The sequence below is a fragment of the Diabrotica virgifera genome, chromosome 4 (genome assembly GCF_917563875.1).
Source record: "Diabrotica virgifera virgifera chromosome 4, PGI_DIABVI_V3a".
In the NCBI taxonomy this organism is placed as follows: domain Eukaryota; kingdom Metazoa; phylum Arthropoda; class Insecta; order Coleoptera; family Chrysomelidae; genus Diabrotica; species Diabrotica virgifera.
This window is the reverse complement of record NC_065446.1, coordinates 49960016-49979138: the sequence shown is the minus strand read 5'-3', so window position 1 is coordinate 49979138 and position 19123 is coordinate 49960016. Positions and strand designations below refer to the sequence as shown.

At 33.0% G+C, this 19123-nt stretch overlaps 1 protein-coding gene across 1 annotated transcript; it reads left to right on the top strand.

The window, feature by feature from the left end:
• The first annotated feature begins 11759 nt into the window (after window positions 1-11759).
• On the top strand, window positions 11760-13911 carry LOC114327459 (protein Cep78 homolog). Its single transcript, XM_028276089.2, has one exon. It carries the CDS (start codon window positions 11894-11896, stop codon window positions 13706-13708), a length of 1815 nt encoding a protein of 604 aa, XP_028131890.2. The 5' UTR covers window positions 11760-11893; the 3' UTR covers window positions 13709-13911.
• Window positions 13912-19123: the final 5212 nt, after the last annotated feature.

Below are 19123 nucleotides of genomic sequence, written 5' to 3'. Positions count from 1 at the left end.
CTTATTTACAGTTTTGTAATTAATCAGACGCTTGAGTGGTTTAAATTTGTTATCAATGATTGATAAATCTCTTAAAATTGATTCAGGTGACAGTTGTGTATTACGGATAAAAGTATAATATTGATAAATAAAATGGTATTGTAAATACAGACTGGATTATGTTAATCTGTGTACTCTTAATAAAAAATATTACTTTAACTAATAATTGCATTTTCGTTGTCGCTTATGGTTGACTTCTTGGGTGAACACAAACTTGGGTGGTTAAATTTTATAATATTAATTCTACTGAAATAAAAGACAGATATCGAGCATTGAATTTAGTAAATCTAGCCCAAGTACACTTTCGCTCCTAGAGCATCATCATGGGCGTCTGAAATAAGCCAAAAAAAAGGCCATTTTAAAATGAGTAAAAGTTAAAAAAAAATACCTATAACGTTGTAGACTTACTTCGTCAAATCAAGAAGGTATCCTACACAATATTGTAACATTTGTTTAATTTTGGGTAATGGCAATTTTTTTTGTTTTATGGCATAGACTTGGGTGTCAATTAGCCAGTCACAACTTTTTTGTTTTCTATTCATACATAAAGAAAAGAAGGCAATGAGATCCTTAGAGTTCCATAGCAAACTCTTCCACAGCTCTCTACTCAGTTCAAAAGCTGAAGCTGGCCGCTATGGACTATCCAAGTTGCTCACCACATTTTTCCATTATACATCTTCTTCTTCTTCTTCTTTTTCCATATGTACATAATATACCAAATTATCAGGATTAATAAATTTAGAGGTCAATTTTAGTTTCACAAAAATTAACACATAACATATAACATACATTCAGTGGCGTACTAGCATGGGTGACACCCGGGGCGGTAATCGATGGTGACACTCCAAATCCTAAAAATAAAGATTGTTAAAATCAACGAAAATCCGATGAACATATTTTGAATAATGAATAAATTAGGAATTATAGTTAAAAAATTGCAATAAGAAGTATATAACAGTTTATTTATTTTTTGTTTTACATTATGTGAATGAATTAAAATATTCTGTTCTAGCTTTACTGGTGGCAACTCTGAAATCACATTTTCTCTATTTATGTTTTGTGTTGCATCATGTTCGATAGTTAATAAACCGAGGTTAATTTTTAATTAATTTTAACTTACTAATAAAACTTCTCTCACGTGAAGTAACCGATACACAAATGGTCGTAAACCAGTGGCGTGCGGTGACTTTTTCGAAAGGGGAAGCGATTCAATAAGGATATAAAAATATTTTCTTAAGGGTCGAGGGTCGAGCCACTTCCCACCTGATAACACTCTGATGCGCAGGGGCTCTCTATCAGCAAAGTACTTATATGAGACTTCCTGGGTACAAGAACTCACACACTAAATCCGTGACGCGTGAATGCCTGAGGCACTCTATTCCAGCTATTTCTAGTGACTAGTGACCTATCATTGATCTGTATTGCTAGCTCGGGCCTTGAGTCCTCGCGCCGGGCTTGAATATCTAAAGAAGAATCCTATTTAAAAAAAAATTATACTCCGAGGCATTTTCCACAACACACAACTTTCACTAAAATGACACTTATTTATACTCGAGGTCTATTCTCCTATCAACTTCTGATAATTGTTGAATGCAATATTTTTCAATGGATAATAGGGCTAACTTTCAAAGTCTGTCTTCGCTTGTTGAATTTCTTTTAAACTCTTAATTTGAAACTTTTAATGCATCTTAATACTGCAAAACTTCGTTCAACTGATGCACTTGTGGCTGGGATAGTTAGTAGTACTAATTCACACAACTTGACCACTTCACACAGTGACTTGTTTAAACCAGTAGTTATAAAGAAATCCCAGATTTCTGGGTATTTCTTTATCATTAATGTCAGTTGTTTCATAAATGACACTTAACTGAGAATGCAAAGCTGGGATATCAAAAAATTTTAATTATTTAATCGTAGTGAAATAAATTCCTCTGTGGGAAATTTTGATGAATTATAATTAGAAATATTAAGATTATATATACTTCTACAAATTTGAAATCGTTAAAATTTTGAAAGCTAGAATTCATTTGTTGTATAATATTATCAAAAGGTCTCTTTGTTTCCTCTGTTTTCTCTGTCTCTCTGTCTCCGAAATTATCAATCTTCATTATTTTTCTTTCATGTTCAAACCCCATATGTTCAGTTTTATCCCAAATATTTTTAAACTGCTCTCGTTTTTTTAATTATCGTATTAATAAAGTTATCAATTTGTCTTATACAAAATGCAATACCATTTGATTTCTGTAAAATGTCAAATAAAAGATCAGTAAAAGGAAAAATCTCTGCAAAAAATGTAAATCGAAATATTCTTTAAGCGAATGTATGTAATACCTTTTTTCCCCTTAGCAGAAGTAACAGTCGGAGCATCTCACTTTCGGGAAGGCGATAGGACGATCGCTTCCAGAGTACCAAAATTCGCGCGACTAGTGGGTACGGTCATTGAACCCTGACCAATTTTTAAACGGGACAACTGCATGACAAGCGGCGATTTTGAGATGCGCTTCTGTCAGGAGTGAACCGAATAGTTGAATTGTGTGCATATTGAGTTCTTTCGTACGCGATTAATTTTTAATATTTTTTAATGCTTATTGCCTAGGTAATATGTAGATTACTTGGATCAGGGAAAAATTTTTGATTATTAAATATTAATTAATAATATATTTTCTTATATCGACGTATAAATAGGGAAGCGGTGCTTCCCCCGCTTCCATGGACTGCACGCCTCTGTCGTAAACAAATTTAATGCGACAATTAAGTTTGGGAGGGATTTCATGAAATCCCATTCCACAATGAATTTTAGAAAGTCTACAGCTAACCATTTAGAGGTTGTAATATGGGCTGCTTATAAATGTCTTCTGAGCCTTGGTATGAATTTCTAGCAGGAGGTCTGCTTCTGATACGTCTTCATGATAAAAGTCACAAAATGTTGAAACAGCTAGTTTCAACTGTTCACGCGTTCACTGTACGTGAAAAGCAAAGTGTGTATCTGCACAATCTCGAATAATGAAGCCACATCATGAATAGACTTTGATCTGGTTTCAAGTTCAACATTGAACAGGTCAAAACATTCCAACATATCCTTTTTAAGTTCGGCTCGAAGTGTGAGACCTGTATCGGTAGTTAACTCACCATCCACTCGTTTTTGACGTCGAATTCGTTTTTCGGTGGGAATTTCGTCGTCCTCATATTTTTTCGTGGCAAAATCTATTGCTTAATCTATAATATGTGCCCCTGTTTTGGTCGCTGAATAATCAACGGTCATGCCTTTTCTTTGCAATTCAATCTGACAAAATTGTATTTCTCTTAGTACATCATTCCAAAAGAAAAGATAACAGAGAAATGTGATATAGAACAGAGAAATGTGAATACACAGCGGGTATAAGGTTGTATGCAGCACCTCTGGTGTCTAAAATTTCTTGTTGATGACATAATTCCTCATTTGCAGCAACAACACTATCAAAATGTTCTGCCAATACTTTAACTGCAGCATAGTGAGCACTACAACGCGTTGTGTAAAGTCGTTTAACAGATGCTTTTGCTATACTTTGCTATTATGCGTTTAATAAGCACTTACTAGCAGCTAGTGGAAGCAGAAAAAAAATTAAAAATTGCCTCTACAGTTCCGAAAAATGTTACACAAGATGTATTTTGTGCAACAGAGAGCTGGCCATATAAATTATTTAAATGATCAATACATCCAACGAAAATGACCGTTTTGTTTTTTTGCTTTAGAAATAGTTTGTATTCCTCCATGTACGAGTATTATACGCCGCCCATAACAGCTGCATTATTTTATCACTGTGATGCCACTTTCGTTACTTAGATCAACTGCTTTTTTTCTTTTAACGGAGAAATTTCAAGAAATACCCCTTTGACCTCGACTTCTCTCGATTTCGTGTGTTCCACAAAGTAATATCGAATTGTATTTTGATTGTAAAATGAGTAAAGTTCATTCTTTTATGATCGGATCTCTCGGGTGTCACCCCGAACGGGTGACACCCGGGGCGGACTGCCCCCTCCGCCCCAACCCTAGCTACCCGCATACATTGGACATGGGACAAAACAGATTAAAATTGAATGCCAATACTACATCACGTTCATAAGTTAATCTGTTTTGTCCCTTTTTCAGTGTGTGTTATATGTTGTGTTAATTTTTGCATTAATTACACAAATGTAACGACATTTTCAGGGATACCTTCCTGACCCGCGGATAATAGGTGTTATTATCTATTCAACAATAGTGAATAATAAGCATGTTATAAAACTGTTGTGGAAAAAAAATTAAGATCTACATTAGGCCAACAAAAATTAAATAGTTTATTATTAAAATATAAAGGAAAAAAATTCCTCTCATTGGCTGTATACCATAATAAAAAACTTACTAAGGAAGTAAAACTTCACTTGTAGGTAGATGGTATATAAATTTATTAAAATTTTTATCTAAAAAGATCCAAATTGGATTGAAGTGAGTACATCTATAGTACAAAAAACAAACGTTTTCGGACCAATCAGTCCATGATCAGGTTGAAACCTAAAATAAGCAAACCACTGTATAAAAAGGCCAAGTTGAAATTTTGACTGTCGGAAAGTTAGGAAAAGTTAAAACATGTGGCTACTTACTTTGGATCTAAACACAGCCTGGTTGTCTGGTCACAAGCCCAGGATGAGAAAGGAGGAGGGTTGTGCGTGAGGTTAGGCACTCACCACATAAAAAATAATATTGCTAAAGAAACCTCTACAAGCCTCGGAAATAGGACGGATAACGCGATGACGAAAATGGCCACGGAAATGGATTTGAGAAAAACAACGTACATAGGATGTTGGAATGTCCGAACAATGTTCGAAACAAGTAAAACACATCAAGTGGCAAAAGAAATGGATAAAAATAACATTAGTATATTAGGATTATCTGAAGTTAGATGGAAGGGATGTGGAAAAACAAGAATTGAACACGACAAAACGGTTATATACTCGGGAAAATGTGGCGAAAAGACCGACACGAGAGTGGTGTTGCATTCATGATTTCAAAAGAAGCAACAAATGCCCTAATAGAATGGGAAGCCATCTCGGATAGAATAATAATGGCTAGATTCAAAGCGAGATATAAAAATCTAATAATTGTTAATGTATATGCACCAACAAATGAAAAAGAACAGGACATAAAAGATGAGTTTTACCAACAGCTACAGACGGCATACGATAAAATACAAAATAAATATAAAAAAGATATTGTGATGATAATCGGAGATATGAATGCCAAAATAGGAACGAATAATAGTGGAAGAGAAACTGTAATAGGGAAAGAAGGACTGGGACAAATTAATGAGAATGGTAACATGTTTATAGATTTCTGCATCCAAAACAGTTTAGTCATAGGTGGAAGTATATTTCAACACAAACGCATACATAAAGTAACATGGACATCCCCCGATGGACAAACACACAATCAGATTGACCACATAACCATAGATAAGACATGGAGGCACTCACTCTTAGATGTTAGAGCAATGAGAGGGACAGACATAGGGTCCGACCACATGTTGATTAGAGCCAAAATCAAACTCAAACTAGCCAGAAGTAAGAAAACGCCAATGGAACAACGAGAAAGATATAACGTTCAGTGGCTCAAAGACGGAAATGAAAGTACTGAAGAATATAAGACCAAGTTAAGAGAATTATGTAATAAAACTTACAACAAAGAAAATGCCACGATAGAAGAGCTGTGGGATAAATGCAAGTATGTATATACACAAGCAGCAAGAGAAACGATAGGAATACAAAAAAGAAGTAATAAACCATGGCTATCGAGAAGCACGTGGGAAAAAATAAAAGAAAGGAAACTACTTAAATGTAAAATGCTAAAAAATGATCCAAGAGATAGGGAACAAATGAAGAGAGAATATAGAGAGAAAAATAAAGAAGTTAAAAAAAGTGCGAGAAACGACAAAAGACAATGTAACGAAGAACTGTTAATAGAAGCAGAAACAGCAGCAAAAAACAACGACATGGGAACTCTATATAAAAAGACGAAAAAACTAAGCTCGCGCGGAAAAATGAACGTTGAGCATGTAAAAGACAAAAACGGGAAAATATTAAAGAATGAAAAGGAAATAGTTGAGAGATGGATCGAACATTTTAGAGAAGTATATGCCAACAGAATAATAGAACACGAAATGGAAAATGAAGAAATAAAGGAAGAACTAAGCTTCACCGAATCGGAATTCACAAAAAAAAAGTAAGTAAAGCAATACAACAGCTGAAAAGAGGGAAATCAGCTGGAATAGATAACATTACCACAGAACTACTGAAAGCAGATAGAGAAACATCGGAAGAAATCCTGTATGTACTAATAAACAGAATATGGCAGGAGGAGAGAATACCTAATGATTGGAAAAAAGGAAAAACGAAAAATAAAACAGGAATTAGATGGAATGCTTTCGGTCAGCTTGAAGATCTAGACTTTGCAGATGATATATGTCTGGTGTCCGAAAAAAGACAACATATGCAGAAAAAAACAGAAAAGGTGACAAAAGAAGCAAGAAAAATAGGACTAGAGATTAACACAAGAAAAACCAAACTTATGAAGATAAATACGGAAAGAGAAATGGGTATATTCATTGAAGGAGAAGGAGTAGAAAATGTACAGAAGTTTTGCTATCTGGGAAGTATAATTGACGCTAGCGGTGGAATAGAAAAGGAAATTAATGGAAGGATAAATAAAGCCCAAAATGCATTCTATATGCTGAAGATAACATGGGAGTCCAATAAATTAACAACCAAAACCAAAATCAGGATATTTAATACAAATATAAAGAGCATTTTGCTATATGCAGCAGACACTTGGAAAATAGAGAAAAAGATTATACAAAAGGTTCAAACATTTGTAAATAGATGCCTTAGACGAATATTGCAAATATATTGGCCAAATCGGATAAGTAACAAGGAACTTTAAAACGATAAATAGACGCAAATGGAAGTTTATTGGACACACATTAAGGAAAAATGAAGATGATATAACCAAACAAGCCCTGGATTACCAACCAACTGGAAAAAGAAAACAAGGCAGACCAATGACATCCTGGAAAAGAAATATTACCAGAGAGCTAGAAGACAATGGGTTAACATGAAAAGAAGTGAAAGCCCTGGCCAGAAACAGAGATGAATGGAGTGGGACTGTAGAGGCCCTATGTTCCAAATGGAATCAAGAGGAGTAAAGTAAGTAAGTAAGTAGTTTATCATTACTTTATGTAGAAAGGGAGTTATTACATAGGTCCCTTAATTTTGTCAAACTAATTGACGGGTTTGCAGAGTTAAAAGTGAGAAAAACAGAAATAGAATCGATCTGGGTATATTTGTTTAAGTATTATTGTTGTTTGTTTTAATAAATTATGTGTGTTTGTTTTAATAAAATATGTTTATTTAATTTTTGTACATGTATATTATTTTGCTACATACTATATGCTTACTTAGAAACTAAAGTACCAAACGAAAAGTATGTGTCTTGTCTGAAAAATTACAATGATGCCTAGGGTCCGCTTTAGCCTTAGTCCGCCACTGTATAGGGAGTAAGGAGTGAAAGAATAATATGTACAGTCGTAAAAATGAAAGAATACCCATGCACGAACATATAAAACACGCTGTATTTTCCTGTCACCGTGTCACAAAGAAAATTGTCCAGTGCAAGTACATGTAACAATAATTATTACATGTACTTGTGCTGGCCAATTTTTTGTGTAACACGGTGACAGGAAAATACAGCGTGTTTTATATGTTTGTTCATGGGTATTCTTTCATTTTTGCTACTGTATCAAGATTGAAGTCGCGTTTTTCCAACTTTCTGAGAATTTTCCTATAACAATTTGGAGGTTTTTTTTATGTTGGGTCTACTTGAGATAAACGATCTTTCCCACGCAAGCCATGCTTTGCTCTCAACTCTTAAGAGTAAATTTACTGAACAAATTTCTGTCCCATGCCTTTATCATTCCAAAATATTTTTAAGAATTTCCTATAACTTCCCAATGAAGAGTAGCAGCGATAATCAGTACCAGTTCAAGACGCACAGAAAATGATACTAGACCGGATTGAAACATAGAACTACAAAAGAATAACTGGAGCAGTTTGAATAGGTTTCGTAAGGCAGTGCAGAAAACAGGAAACCACTGCACTATAAATATATTCCCAAGAGAATTTCTCATAACATGACAATAACAGAAAGTGAAGATAGGATGTGTAGTGACCAGATTCCTCGGCGCCTCGGCGACAGAATCCACATCAAAATACTTTGTGATTGGCTATGATACTGTCGACAACAGATTAATATCCATTAAAATGCGAATATCTACGAATAGTCTACACATTATACAAAAAATATATGTTCCTACAACAACTGCACAAGATACAGACACTGACAGGTTCTATGGTCGTCTAGAAGGAACTATTAACGCTATTCCCAATCGTGAACTAGTTATAATCCTAGGATATTTTAACGCCAAAATGGGTCATCTAACGAAAATTGGTCTTCTAATAGGTCATCTAACTCTAACGAAGAAGTTTTAGGCAAAAATGCACGGGGGCAGAGAGTTGTGTTGTGTGACCGTCTTGTGTAGCTCTATATAGAGTATCATCTTGCAATTACAAACATGTTTTGTCGAACCACCCACGTAGATTGTACGGCTGGCCTAGCCCAGATAGACGAGTAAGAAATCAAGATGGAAATACTCGGCCATTAGCTGTACTCGGGCGCAGATTGTGGAAGTAACCATCAGCATCAACTCCTAGTACCTATTGAACGTCTGACTTCATTTTAAAGTCTTTAAAAGGAGACACTAAGAAAAATCATGTCCCTAAATTGATCAAAAATCAATGAATTTCAACAAGACTTAGAAGAGAACATTCTTTAGATCAAGAGATAGTCATCCTGAAAACACTGGAATCTATCTCAAAGACTATCTCAAAGATTCTCCTTCTTCTTGGCAATCTTTATCCTACCTGATAAATATGATACGGCCGTTCACTGCCATTTTCATTAATATTATAATATTTTAAATATTACCACGGTTATCTCGTGTAGGGTGCATATATATTAGAACTAGTAGATTAGGCAAGGTATGGGCCGCTCTGTGCATCGAGGTGTAACGCCAATATTAAGGATTGAGTGGTCTAGCCATCTTTGTCTGTCACATGCGCGGGATCGCTTGGTTAAAAGAGATAGATAGACCACCGATCGACTGCTTCCGCGTTACGTTTTTTTGCTCAGTATGCCTTGTCTACCCTTAATATGTCTATGGTAGGATGTGGATTTTCGCCACCCATTGTGATCTTGGCTAGAGAATAGAAACAAGCCATCCAATTCTAATAAGGTCGGAACATAAATTATTTAGAACATAACAAACATTAAAATTACCTATATAAAAATTAGACTAAGAGCCGCTATAGGTGAAATTTCTTAATCATTTTAGGCACGATGGGACCCTATAACTTAAATAGTAGAACCTAGAAGAAAACGTTTGAACACTGTGTCGTCACTTTTCAGTGGCACATGCGTCGACAGTGGCGCATCAAACTTTCCACTTATGGATGGGATAAATAAATTAAAAGTTACCCTCCCTTACTAACAGAATTAATTTTTTTTTTATTTTTTAAGTTTTATGTGATTAACACATAGGATTCAGCATAATTTTAACCCACCACCCGCTTCCCCCTTCCCCCTGCCCCCACCATCAAAAACTTCATTTTTCGTTTTTATTTTTTTTTGGTGGGATGCAATCAATTTTAAAATTTCAAAAAATTCACACGCATAGCTGAGGCTTTTATAAAACATGCCTATTTTTTATAGACCCATAGGTAGAGTGTACATAACCTCAAAGAATTAAAAGAATTTTTTTTTCAAAAAAGCGTATAACTTTTTTTGAGGAATAGCTGCAGGTTTATTTTTTTTAATCTTGTGTGTTTTATCAAACACTATATTTTTAATTTTTTTCAGATTTTTCCGAAAAACTGTTTTTTGGGGGGTTTTGGGGGATTTTCCCTATTTTATAGATTTCATAATATATCAAATCAATTTTGTTTTTATAGGTTATATGTAACTTGAAGTAACTGAGTCCTTTAGAATATTTAAAAATCAGAAAAACACGTTCAAACCCCCCAAAACCCCCTTAAAAGCAGTTTTTTGGATTTTTGAAGGCGACCAGCGTTACAGAAAAATCTGAAAAAAATTAGAAATATAGTGTTTGATAAAATAAACAAGACTAAGAAAAAATTAGATCTGCAGCTATCCCAAAAAAAAAAGTTATATACTGTTTTCCAAAAAAAAAAAATTTTTTTAATTTTTTGAGGTTATGTACACTCAACCTACAGGTCTATAAAAAATAGACGTGTTTTATAAAAGCCTTAACTATGTGTGTGAATTTTTTGAAATTTTAAAATTGATTGCATCCCACCAAAAAAAAAATAAAATCGAAAAATAAAGTTTTTGATGGTGGGGACAGGGAGAAGGGGGTGGTGGGTTAAAATTACGATAAATCTTATGTCTTAATCACATAGAACATACAAAAAATGAAAAAACTAAATTCTGGTAATGAGGGAGGGTATTTTTTAATTTATGTATCCCGTCCATAAGTGGAAAGTTTGATGCGCCACTGTAGACGCATGTGCCACTGAAAAGTGACGGCACAGTGCTCAAACGTTTTCTTTTAGGTTCTACTATTTAAGTTATAGGGTCCCGTCGTGCCTAAAATGATCAAGAAATTTCACCTATAGCGGCTCTTAGTCTAAGGCCCAATTTCTCATATCGAGTTCAACTCCAGTTTAACCTGAACTTCTAGTAAACGTCAGTTTAAAGTCAAAATCGTCTTTCTCAATTCACGTTCAACCGACGGCAGTTTAAACTTGAACGATGCTTGAACGGTGGAATTCGATCGTTCAAAGATTTCAGAACTCAGATCAGATGATTTCATGGACTACGCTACTACGCATGCGTTGTATTAACACGAAACGCTGTCAAAATATAAATATATCCTATTTTATTATATTAAGCCTAACGATAAACGATTCTTTTTTTTTATAATATTTATTTATAATTATTAAAATGACTATTTGACTATAAATACTTAAATTTAACTTTATTCAAAAATAGCATAAAAAAGGTAGTTCAAAATGGCGACAGTTTTTTACCTTTTGCCATCTATTGGCATTTCTCGAAAGCTGTAGAACGAGCACTGACATGAACGTGCAATGAGGAATGTATTCCAAACAAAACCGAAGATCACCGATGAACCTGGTTCAATTGAACCATAGATTACCGCAGGTATGAGAAATCGACCCTTTATCTTAGACTGAGCTCAGCTCTCAAGAAGTGGCAAAGGTGGTGTTCAAGTTCAAAGTAGGCAACAATTGCAATAGCAGCACATTTTTAGAAAAATTCGGAACATTCTTTCACAGCAAATGAGATAAGATTTTGGTGACATGTTACCAGTGTTTTAGGTTAGTTTCTGTTGTCAAAATATATTGAAGTACAATTAGTATTGCGATTTTAATAAAATTTTATTATACTATATTATTTTTTAAAACTGAGGTCCTTAAAATTAAGCATTTATTAGAAAAAACTTATTTTATTTTTTGGTTATTTATCTGATACATATACTATTATTTGTTTATAGTTCAGGTTTTTCATATTAATACAAATACATACATTTATTTTGGATCTATCTACTAAACAGAACTTTCAAATTTGACACTGTTACTGACATATTGTTCAAACTGTTAATTTTAATTTTATTTAGTAAATTTGTGACAATATTTTCTAAGCCATGAGTCTATTCAACTTCTGAACAAAGAACCTAAATTTAACGATTTTATGGATTCATCCAAGTCGACAGTTAAACATTATCCAAAGCCGATCAACATTTTTTATGTATGGTATTCTGAATTATGCCGTCGTATGAACAGTACACCTGCAAGGGTTGTCAAACCAGCAAAGCTAAGAAGTCAAACAATCCTTGAATTTGTTGGTGATCGCTTGAAATTTGAAGAATGGAGTCCTATTGTGCATGCCCTTCGTAGTGATACTAGTCTCCATGTAATCAGTATTAAAAGTAGAATAGGTAATTGTCAATTTTTACATGATGTTGATACAGAAGAAAAGGCAAGACAGATGAAAAGACGTTTTGGTTCGCTATGGACAGCTTTTATATTACGCCAGCTCACGAAATCAATCTCAACCTCTTTAAAACACACCGAAGTACTTACATTTTTAGAACTGGATGGCTTGCCTCTATTTGCACAATATCTAGAACCCCTATTGCAAGCGCTCAAGAAAAACAAAACAGTAAAACAGCTTTCATTTGCCAATTCCTCTATTAAATCTGCTGGGTGCGAGATGCTGTGTGAATATTTAAGGTATGCTCCAAATATTGAAATTATTAACCTTTCCGGATGTGATCTGAAGTCCGAAAGTGGACAATATCTAGCAAAATTAATTAAGCATCAACAAATTAATAGGTACTGTGAGAGCTGGCACAATTCTTTAAGATACGAGAATCCACAAAATAGTAGCATGAGGGGAATTAAGAGGATAACCCTTAATTGTAACTTTGAGTTTGGTGATGATGGTTTGCAGTATATTTTAGACGAATTAGAAGATGACTTATGGATCAAAGCTTTGGATTTGCAGCGATGTGGAATAACAGAGAAAATAGGTTCCAATATTTTGAATGTTGTTCAATACAACAAATCTTTAGAGATAGTGGATCTAAGACAAAATGATTTGCTCGATATCAAAACGATTGAAAAAGTTTTACAGTTATTACGAGATAAACAAGATATTGGATTTCAACCAGAATTTCAGTGGTGTAATACAGCTCTTACCTTAACGTTAGATTCGTTGACTGGATCAACATCCAAATTTTCGATGACAACACCTATTCATAAAACTAAATCAGCCCCAATAAAGAATAGTTATCAAAAATCAAGCATGGATACTTTTGATGCCGTAAGGAAAACTAAAACCTTGCAAAATATTCCAAAGCATGCAGAAAGATCCATAATAACTGATTTAAATATTAAATTACAATCTGAAATTCAAAAGAGGAAAATAACAGAAAAGAAAAATGAGGAACTGAGACAGCAACTTAATGAAATGAAACTAACAAAAAAAATTCAACACCTCCCTGTGGATCATGTCAAAATCAAAACAAAGGTTGTATTTGATGACGTGAAGAAAAATGGTAAGACTTTAAAATCGTCTAAATTTTCGACAGACAAAATAATACCTACTGAACAAAATTCAGTCATACCAATAGAGAGCTCAGTTAAAAACGGTGCTATTAAGAAAAATGGATTTAAAAAAGATCATTTTTCTAATGGATTTAAAAACGGCATCTTACCACATTGTTCAAATGGCATTATTACTGGTCACAAAAATGGGGTTTCTACTAAAGTATTGAGCAGTGCTTGCAAAATTTTCGAAAACTTGTTAAAACAAGATACTTGTGTTGAAGTTACTAATGACTGCGATGATTTACTATGTTACCCAACAGAACAAAACCCTACTAGTCAGGCGGTAGATAATATGAGTGTTATGTCATCTGAAAGTCTGCAGTCGCTTTATCAATACATGGATGAACTAAAGACCAACGAAACTGGGAAATGTCTAATTAAGGAATGTGAATGAAAGTAAAAAACATAATTTTAAGAAGCCTTATTTTTCAAAAGAAAATTAAAACGTCGATTATATTTTTACTTTTTTTAATATTTGTAGCTTTATAATCAGTGACGGATAGCACTATGTAGATGTATATCGAAATATTACCTACCTATTAAACTTTTTTTGTATATTATCAAACTTTTAGCTACATTCATTACAATAAAACCTAACAAAAATTTCATGTTATTTATATTATATTATTATCTATCTATCTATAGCCCAAAATCCATTCGTGTGCTAAATGTAGGCCTCTCCAATTTGTCTCCATTTGTTTCTGCATTTTTTCTCACATTGCCTTTTTCACATTGGACCTGCGCTTTGCTCAAAGTTATCTTTCCATCTTATTTGCGATCGAACTCTTGACTTTTCGCAGTATATGGTCTCCATCGGCCAATTCCTTTATTCCATCTTTCATTGTGATATCTTTCGTTGTGCCCAGCCCATTTCCATTTTAATTTCAATGCATGTTCGGAAGCGTCTGTTGTTCAGGTTTTGCCTCTTATCTACTCGTTCTTCTTTTTATCTCGCGATATTCCCAACATTTGTCTTTCCATAGCTTTTTGAGTTTTTTTTATTCTATCTAAGTTGCTCTTGGTACACGTCCACGTCTGGGCCTCATATGCCAGAAGAGGTAGGACGGTGTAGGACGCATGCATTAAATACCTTCGTTCCTTATTTTAAAGGTATTTTTTGGATTTTGATAGTATTCTTTTTTTCATGATCATCTTTCAGTGCGTCACAGTTTTTCGATTTCTTTCTAACGCATTAAATTGTATGTGACAGAAAAAAAGGCACGTCCGTGATTACAGACATTTACAACATTTATTCTAGTTATTCTAGTTGTCGATAGATGGCGCCATAATAAAAAAAAATATTTTTTTTTAATTAGATAATAATATTACAAATATAATCTGTATAATTTATAAGACTATACAAATCAAAGAAAATACTATGTTATAAATGCATGAAACACATTTGATTTGTTTTTATTCCAAATTGAAAATAAAATGTGACAACTGTCAGATTTAACTAAAATGTCATGTTAGAATAAATGGCATAAATGTGTATTATCACGGACTTACCCTTTTTCCTATCATTTGTTACGCACTGAAAAATGCTCATGAAAAGGACAATATATGAGAGTTTTCCGAATACCGCTCACTCCATTCTTATTCTTCTGTTTATTTCTTTAGTCTGGTTACTTTAGTCTGCTCTAATAGCTTGTCCTAATGGTAGGGGAGTCCAAGCGGGGATTTTTGCAGTTACACGAACGCGTCACATTATTACATGGGGAGAAACCTTATACCCTGGAAATGTACCTCCACCATATATTGGCTTTTAATGCAGGGGAGTTCGTTAAGGGGAGGGGGCCGAAAAAAAATCTACCCTTAGAAAAACTCGAAATCGTCAAATTAAAATAAGGTATCTACCTAGGCCAAATCCTGAAACTTGACAAAGAGAACCAAAGTGCGGAAATTACTAGGAGAGCAAGACTAGCATGGGCAAGATTTGGAAAACTTAGTTGGATACTTAAAAACCGCAAAATACCCCAATACTTGAAGAGCAAAGTGTTCAACCAGTGCATCCTTCCTATCATGACATATGGATGTCAAACCTGGACCCTAAGCAAGGCAAATATGAATGTGTGTGTGTTTATGTTTTATTGTCACTGGTTTAAGCAACCAACTGGCCAGTCAATGTGTTTTGAATTCTCTCTTTTACAAAATATATGCTTAGTATCTAAATTTAAAACTATTACTACTACTTTTAGTTTTTTTACTGTTTTTTTTAAATATATTTTTTAACAAATTTTTTTTATTATATTTTTTATTTTTTTTATTTAGTTTTTTTCTTTTGTCTTTTATGCATTTTTTTGTATATTTTTTTTACTACGCTAAGACCTAAACCCGATTCAACCTCGCGGAGGTTTGGATCTTCTTAGTAACTTTTTATTTTATTTAATTATTATTTTTTATAATGAATATTATATGAATAAACTAGCCACAAAATAAACAGCAATGGAAAGAGCAATGTTAGGTATACGATTATTAGATAAAAAGAGGAACGACTGGGTAAGATCAAAAACAAAAGTCGAGGACATAACAACAAAAGTTGCCAAACTTAAATGGAGCTTCGCAGGCCACACTGCTAGACAAAAAGACCAACGTTTTAATGCAACAATACAACAATGGAGACCTTAATAAAATAAACGACCGAGAGGAATGCCACAGATGAGGTGGATTGGTGGTATTAAAAGAGTAGCCGGAAAAAATTGGAAATATGTTGCTCAGGATAGAGACCGATGGAAGGAGTTTTAAGAGGTTTATGTCCAAACGTGGGCAATAAAAGGCTAAGAAGAATATCATAGAACAATGATATAGTTTCCGAAAAATGCAGCACTTTCATGTTTACCAATACTAGTGCAGTCACTGAAGGTGGATATGAGCTATTACCTCCGATTTCGTTGAACCTCCATCGATTTCCATGAAAATTGGTGAGTGGTTAGAGGATATCTCAAGGAACAAAGGTGACATGGTGCCAACTTGCACTTTTACCCTGGGGGTGGATGCCACCCCTGCTCAGGGGTGAAAATTATTTTATTAAAATTAACCAGAGGAACAAATTATAAGCAAAATTTGTTATACAGGGTGTTTCATTGGGAAACGGAAATACTTTAACGGTGAATAGAGGTCACCGAGCCGGTTCTAGATATACTACATTTTTTGCCCTACCGACTTTTATAACCGAGTTACAGGGTGTTTTATCGATTTTACCCGTTTCTTTCCTAAGCCTCAACTTTAGAACCACCCTGTATATTTTTTTGATATTTGGTATACATATGTCTCATTCAAAACTCAAACGACCGACATACTAACCATAAGAAAAATCCAGGTCCGGATTAACAAAAAAATATAAAGTAATTGTGACCTTAAAACAACATCCTGTATATTCAAATTTTGAAAATCTGTTTGCATATTTGAAAAGAGCACAAAAAAGTAAGTTTAATGGTTCGCTTCAATTTTTCGGCCAGACAATTTTATGACTTTAATTTTGAAATTATATTGAGTTTTTTAAGAACTCTGACATTAAAAAGCAGGTATTATTAACTTTCAGTTATAAATTATTAAAGTTAATGAATAAATACTCATTTTAAAAATAATCATTACTTATTTACCACATTGGAACGACCCAATTATTAATGACAAGAAAAATCCAGGTCCGGATTAACAAAAAATACAAAGTAATTGTGACCTTGAAACAACACCCCGTATATTAAAATTTTGAAAATTTGTCTGCACATTTTAAAAGAGCATAAAAAACTGTGATTAAAGGTTCATTTTAATTTTTTCGCCGTTGATTTAATTACATCAATTTTGAAATTATATTGAATGAAATGTTAAAGAACTCTGAGATTAAAAACCAGGTATTATTAACTTTTAATAATTTAATGTTAATGAATTAATACTAATTTTAAAAATACCTAATACATATTTATTTACTACGCTGGCTTCATGGAGTCTCTGGATTTGTAGCTGTATGTACATCATTAAAAATTAGAATTGCGAGAATTGGGATATTTTAATGATTTAGTAAAGAATTAAAAAAAGCTATATCTAATAAAAAAATTCGTTTAAACAATTCAGCAATTTAACATATATTAAAAATATTTGAAATATAAAAATTGCTCAAAATGTCCGCCATTTTGTTCGACGCATTTTCTTGCTCGTTTAAAAAGATTTCGAATCGATTTTCTAATTACATTGGGATTGTTCTTCCTTTTTTGTGGCAGCTTCTTGTGACCTTGACAGAATTAATCAATATGATTTCAAAATTGCCGTAATTAAATTATCTGCGCAAAAATTTGACAAGCACCTTTTAACGCAGCTTTTATACACTTTTAAAATACGTAAACAAATTTTCAAAATTTTAATATACAGGGTGTTGTTTCAAGGTCACAATTACTTTATATTGTTTGTGTTAATCCGGACCTGGATTTTTCTTCTCATTAGTAATTGGGTCATTCCAATGTGGTAAATAAGTATTGATTATTTTTAAAATGAATATTTATTCAATAACTTTAATAATTTATAACTAAAAGTTAATAATATCTGCTTTTTAATGTCACGAGTCCTTAAAAAATTCAATATAATTTCAAAATTAAAGTCATAAAATTGTCTGGCCGAAAAATGGAAGCAAACCATTAAACCTACTTTTTTGTGCTCTTTTCAAATATGCAAACAGATTTTCAAAATTTGAATATACAGGGTGTTGTTTTATGGTCACAATTACTTTATAATTTTTTGTTAATCCGGACCTGGATTTTTCTTATGGTTAGTATGTCGGTCGTTTGGATTTGAATGAGACATATGTGTACCAAATATCAAAGAAATATACAGGGTGGTTCTAAAGTTATGGCTTAGGAAAGAAATGGGTAAAATCGATAAAACACCCTGTAACTCGGTTATAAAAGTCGGTAGGGCAAAAAATGTAGTATATCTAGAACCGGCTCGGTGACCTCTATTCACCATTAAAGTATTTCCGTTTCCCAATGAAACACCCTGTATAAAGTTATTAAAATAAATCAAAACTTTTTGAGTTATTAAAGATCAAAGATTTTAATTTTTCGTGAGAAAAATGCATATTTTTAAGCGATTTTTCATAAATAACTCAAAAACTATAAGTTTTTACAAAAAAGTTATTATTGTCAAAACTGAGGCTAATAAAAAATCAAATAAACTCCTTACTAGAAAAACCATTCAATGTTAACTAAAAGTGAGTTATAAGTAATTGAATGTATATTTCTTTCGTCGAGTACCCAAATCTAAGTATTCAAGCTTAAATACCGGGAAAATTATGCATTTTATAACATCAACTTATAAAACATTTGTCAAAGTTCATAGACATATCTATCAAATAAGCTCTCGAACAAGTTGATATCATTAAAATTTATGCATCAAAAATGTTTCAAAATGTATCTTTTAAAAGTGTTTCCAAAAAATGTTATTGTTTTTTTGTAAATAACTCCATTAATTATTAAAATATCAGGTTCACCTAAAATCTAATTAAAAGTTGATTCCAAGAGCTATTAAAAAATGTCGAAATTAGTCTTTTAAACCGCTTACTTTTTTAAAAAATATAAGGTTAAATGACCCCGGTTACATGGTTCTCGCAGCAAAATTGAAATTTTATACGTTTCTATCTCGGTTATTTTTTATTCTACGAAAATAGTAAAATGGGTAAAGTATTTGGAACTGAAAAAACTAAAATTTAGTTATATATAATTTTTTACGTATATTGAGTATTTTTGGAGTTATTATCAAAAGAAATGAAAAGTACAATAATTTATTAAATTCTGATTTTTTAAAATTATATCTTTTTTTT

What these genes read in the sequence shown, in the direction of transcription:
- LOC114327459 (XM_028276089.2), top strand. Translation starts at nt 11,894, where the DNA reads ATGGATTCATCCAAGTCGACAGTTAAACATTATCCAAAGCCGATCAAC.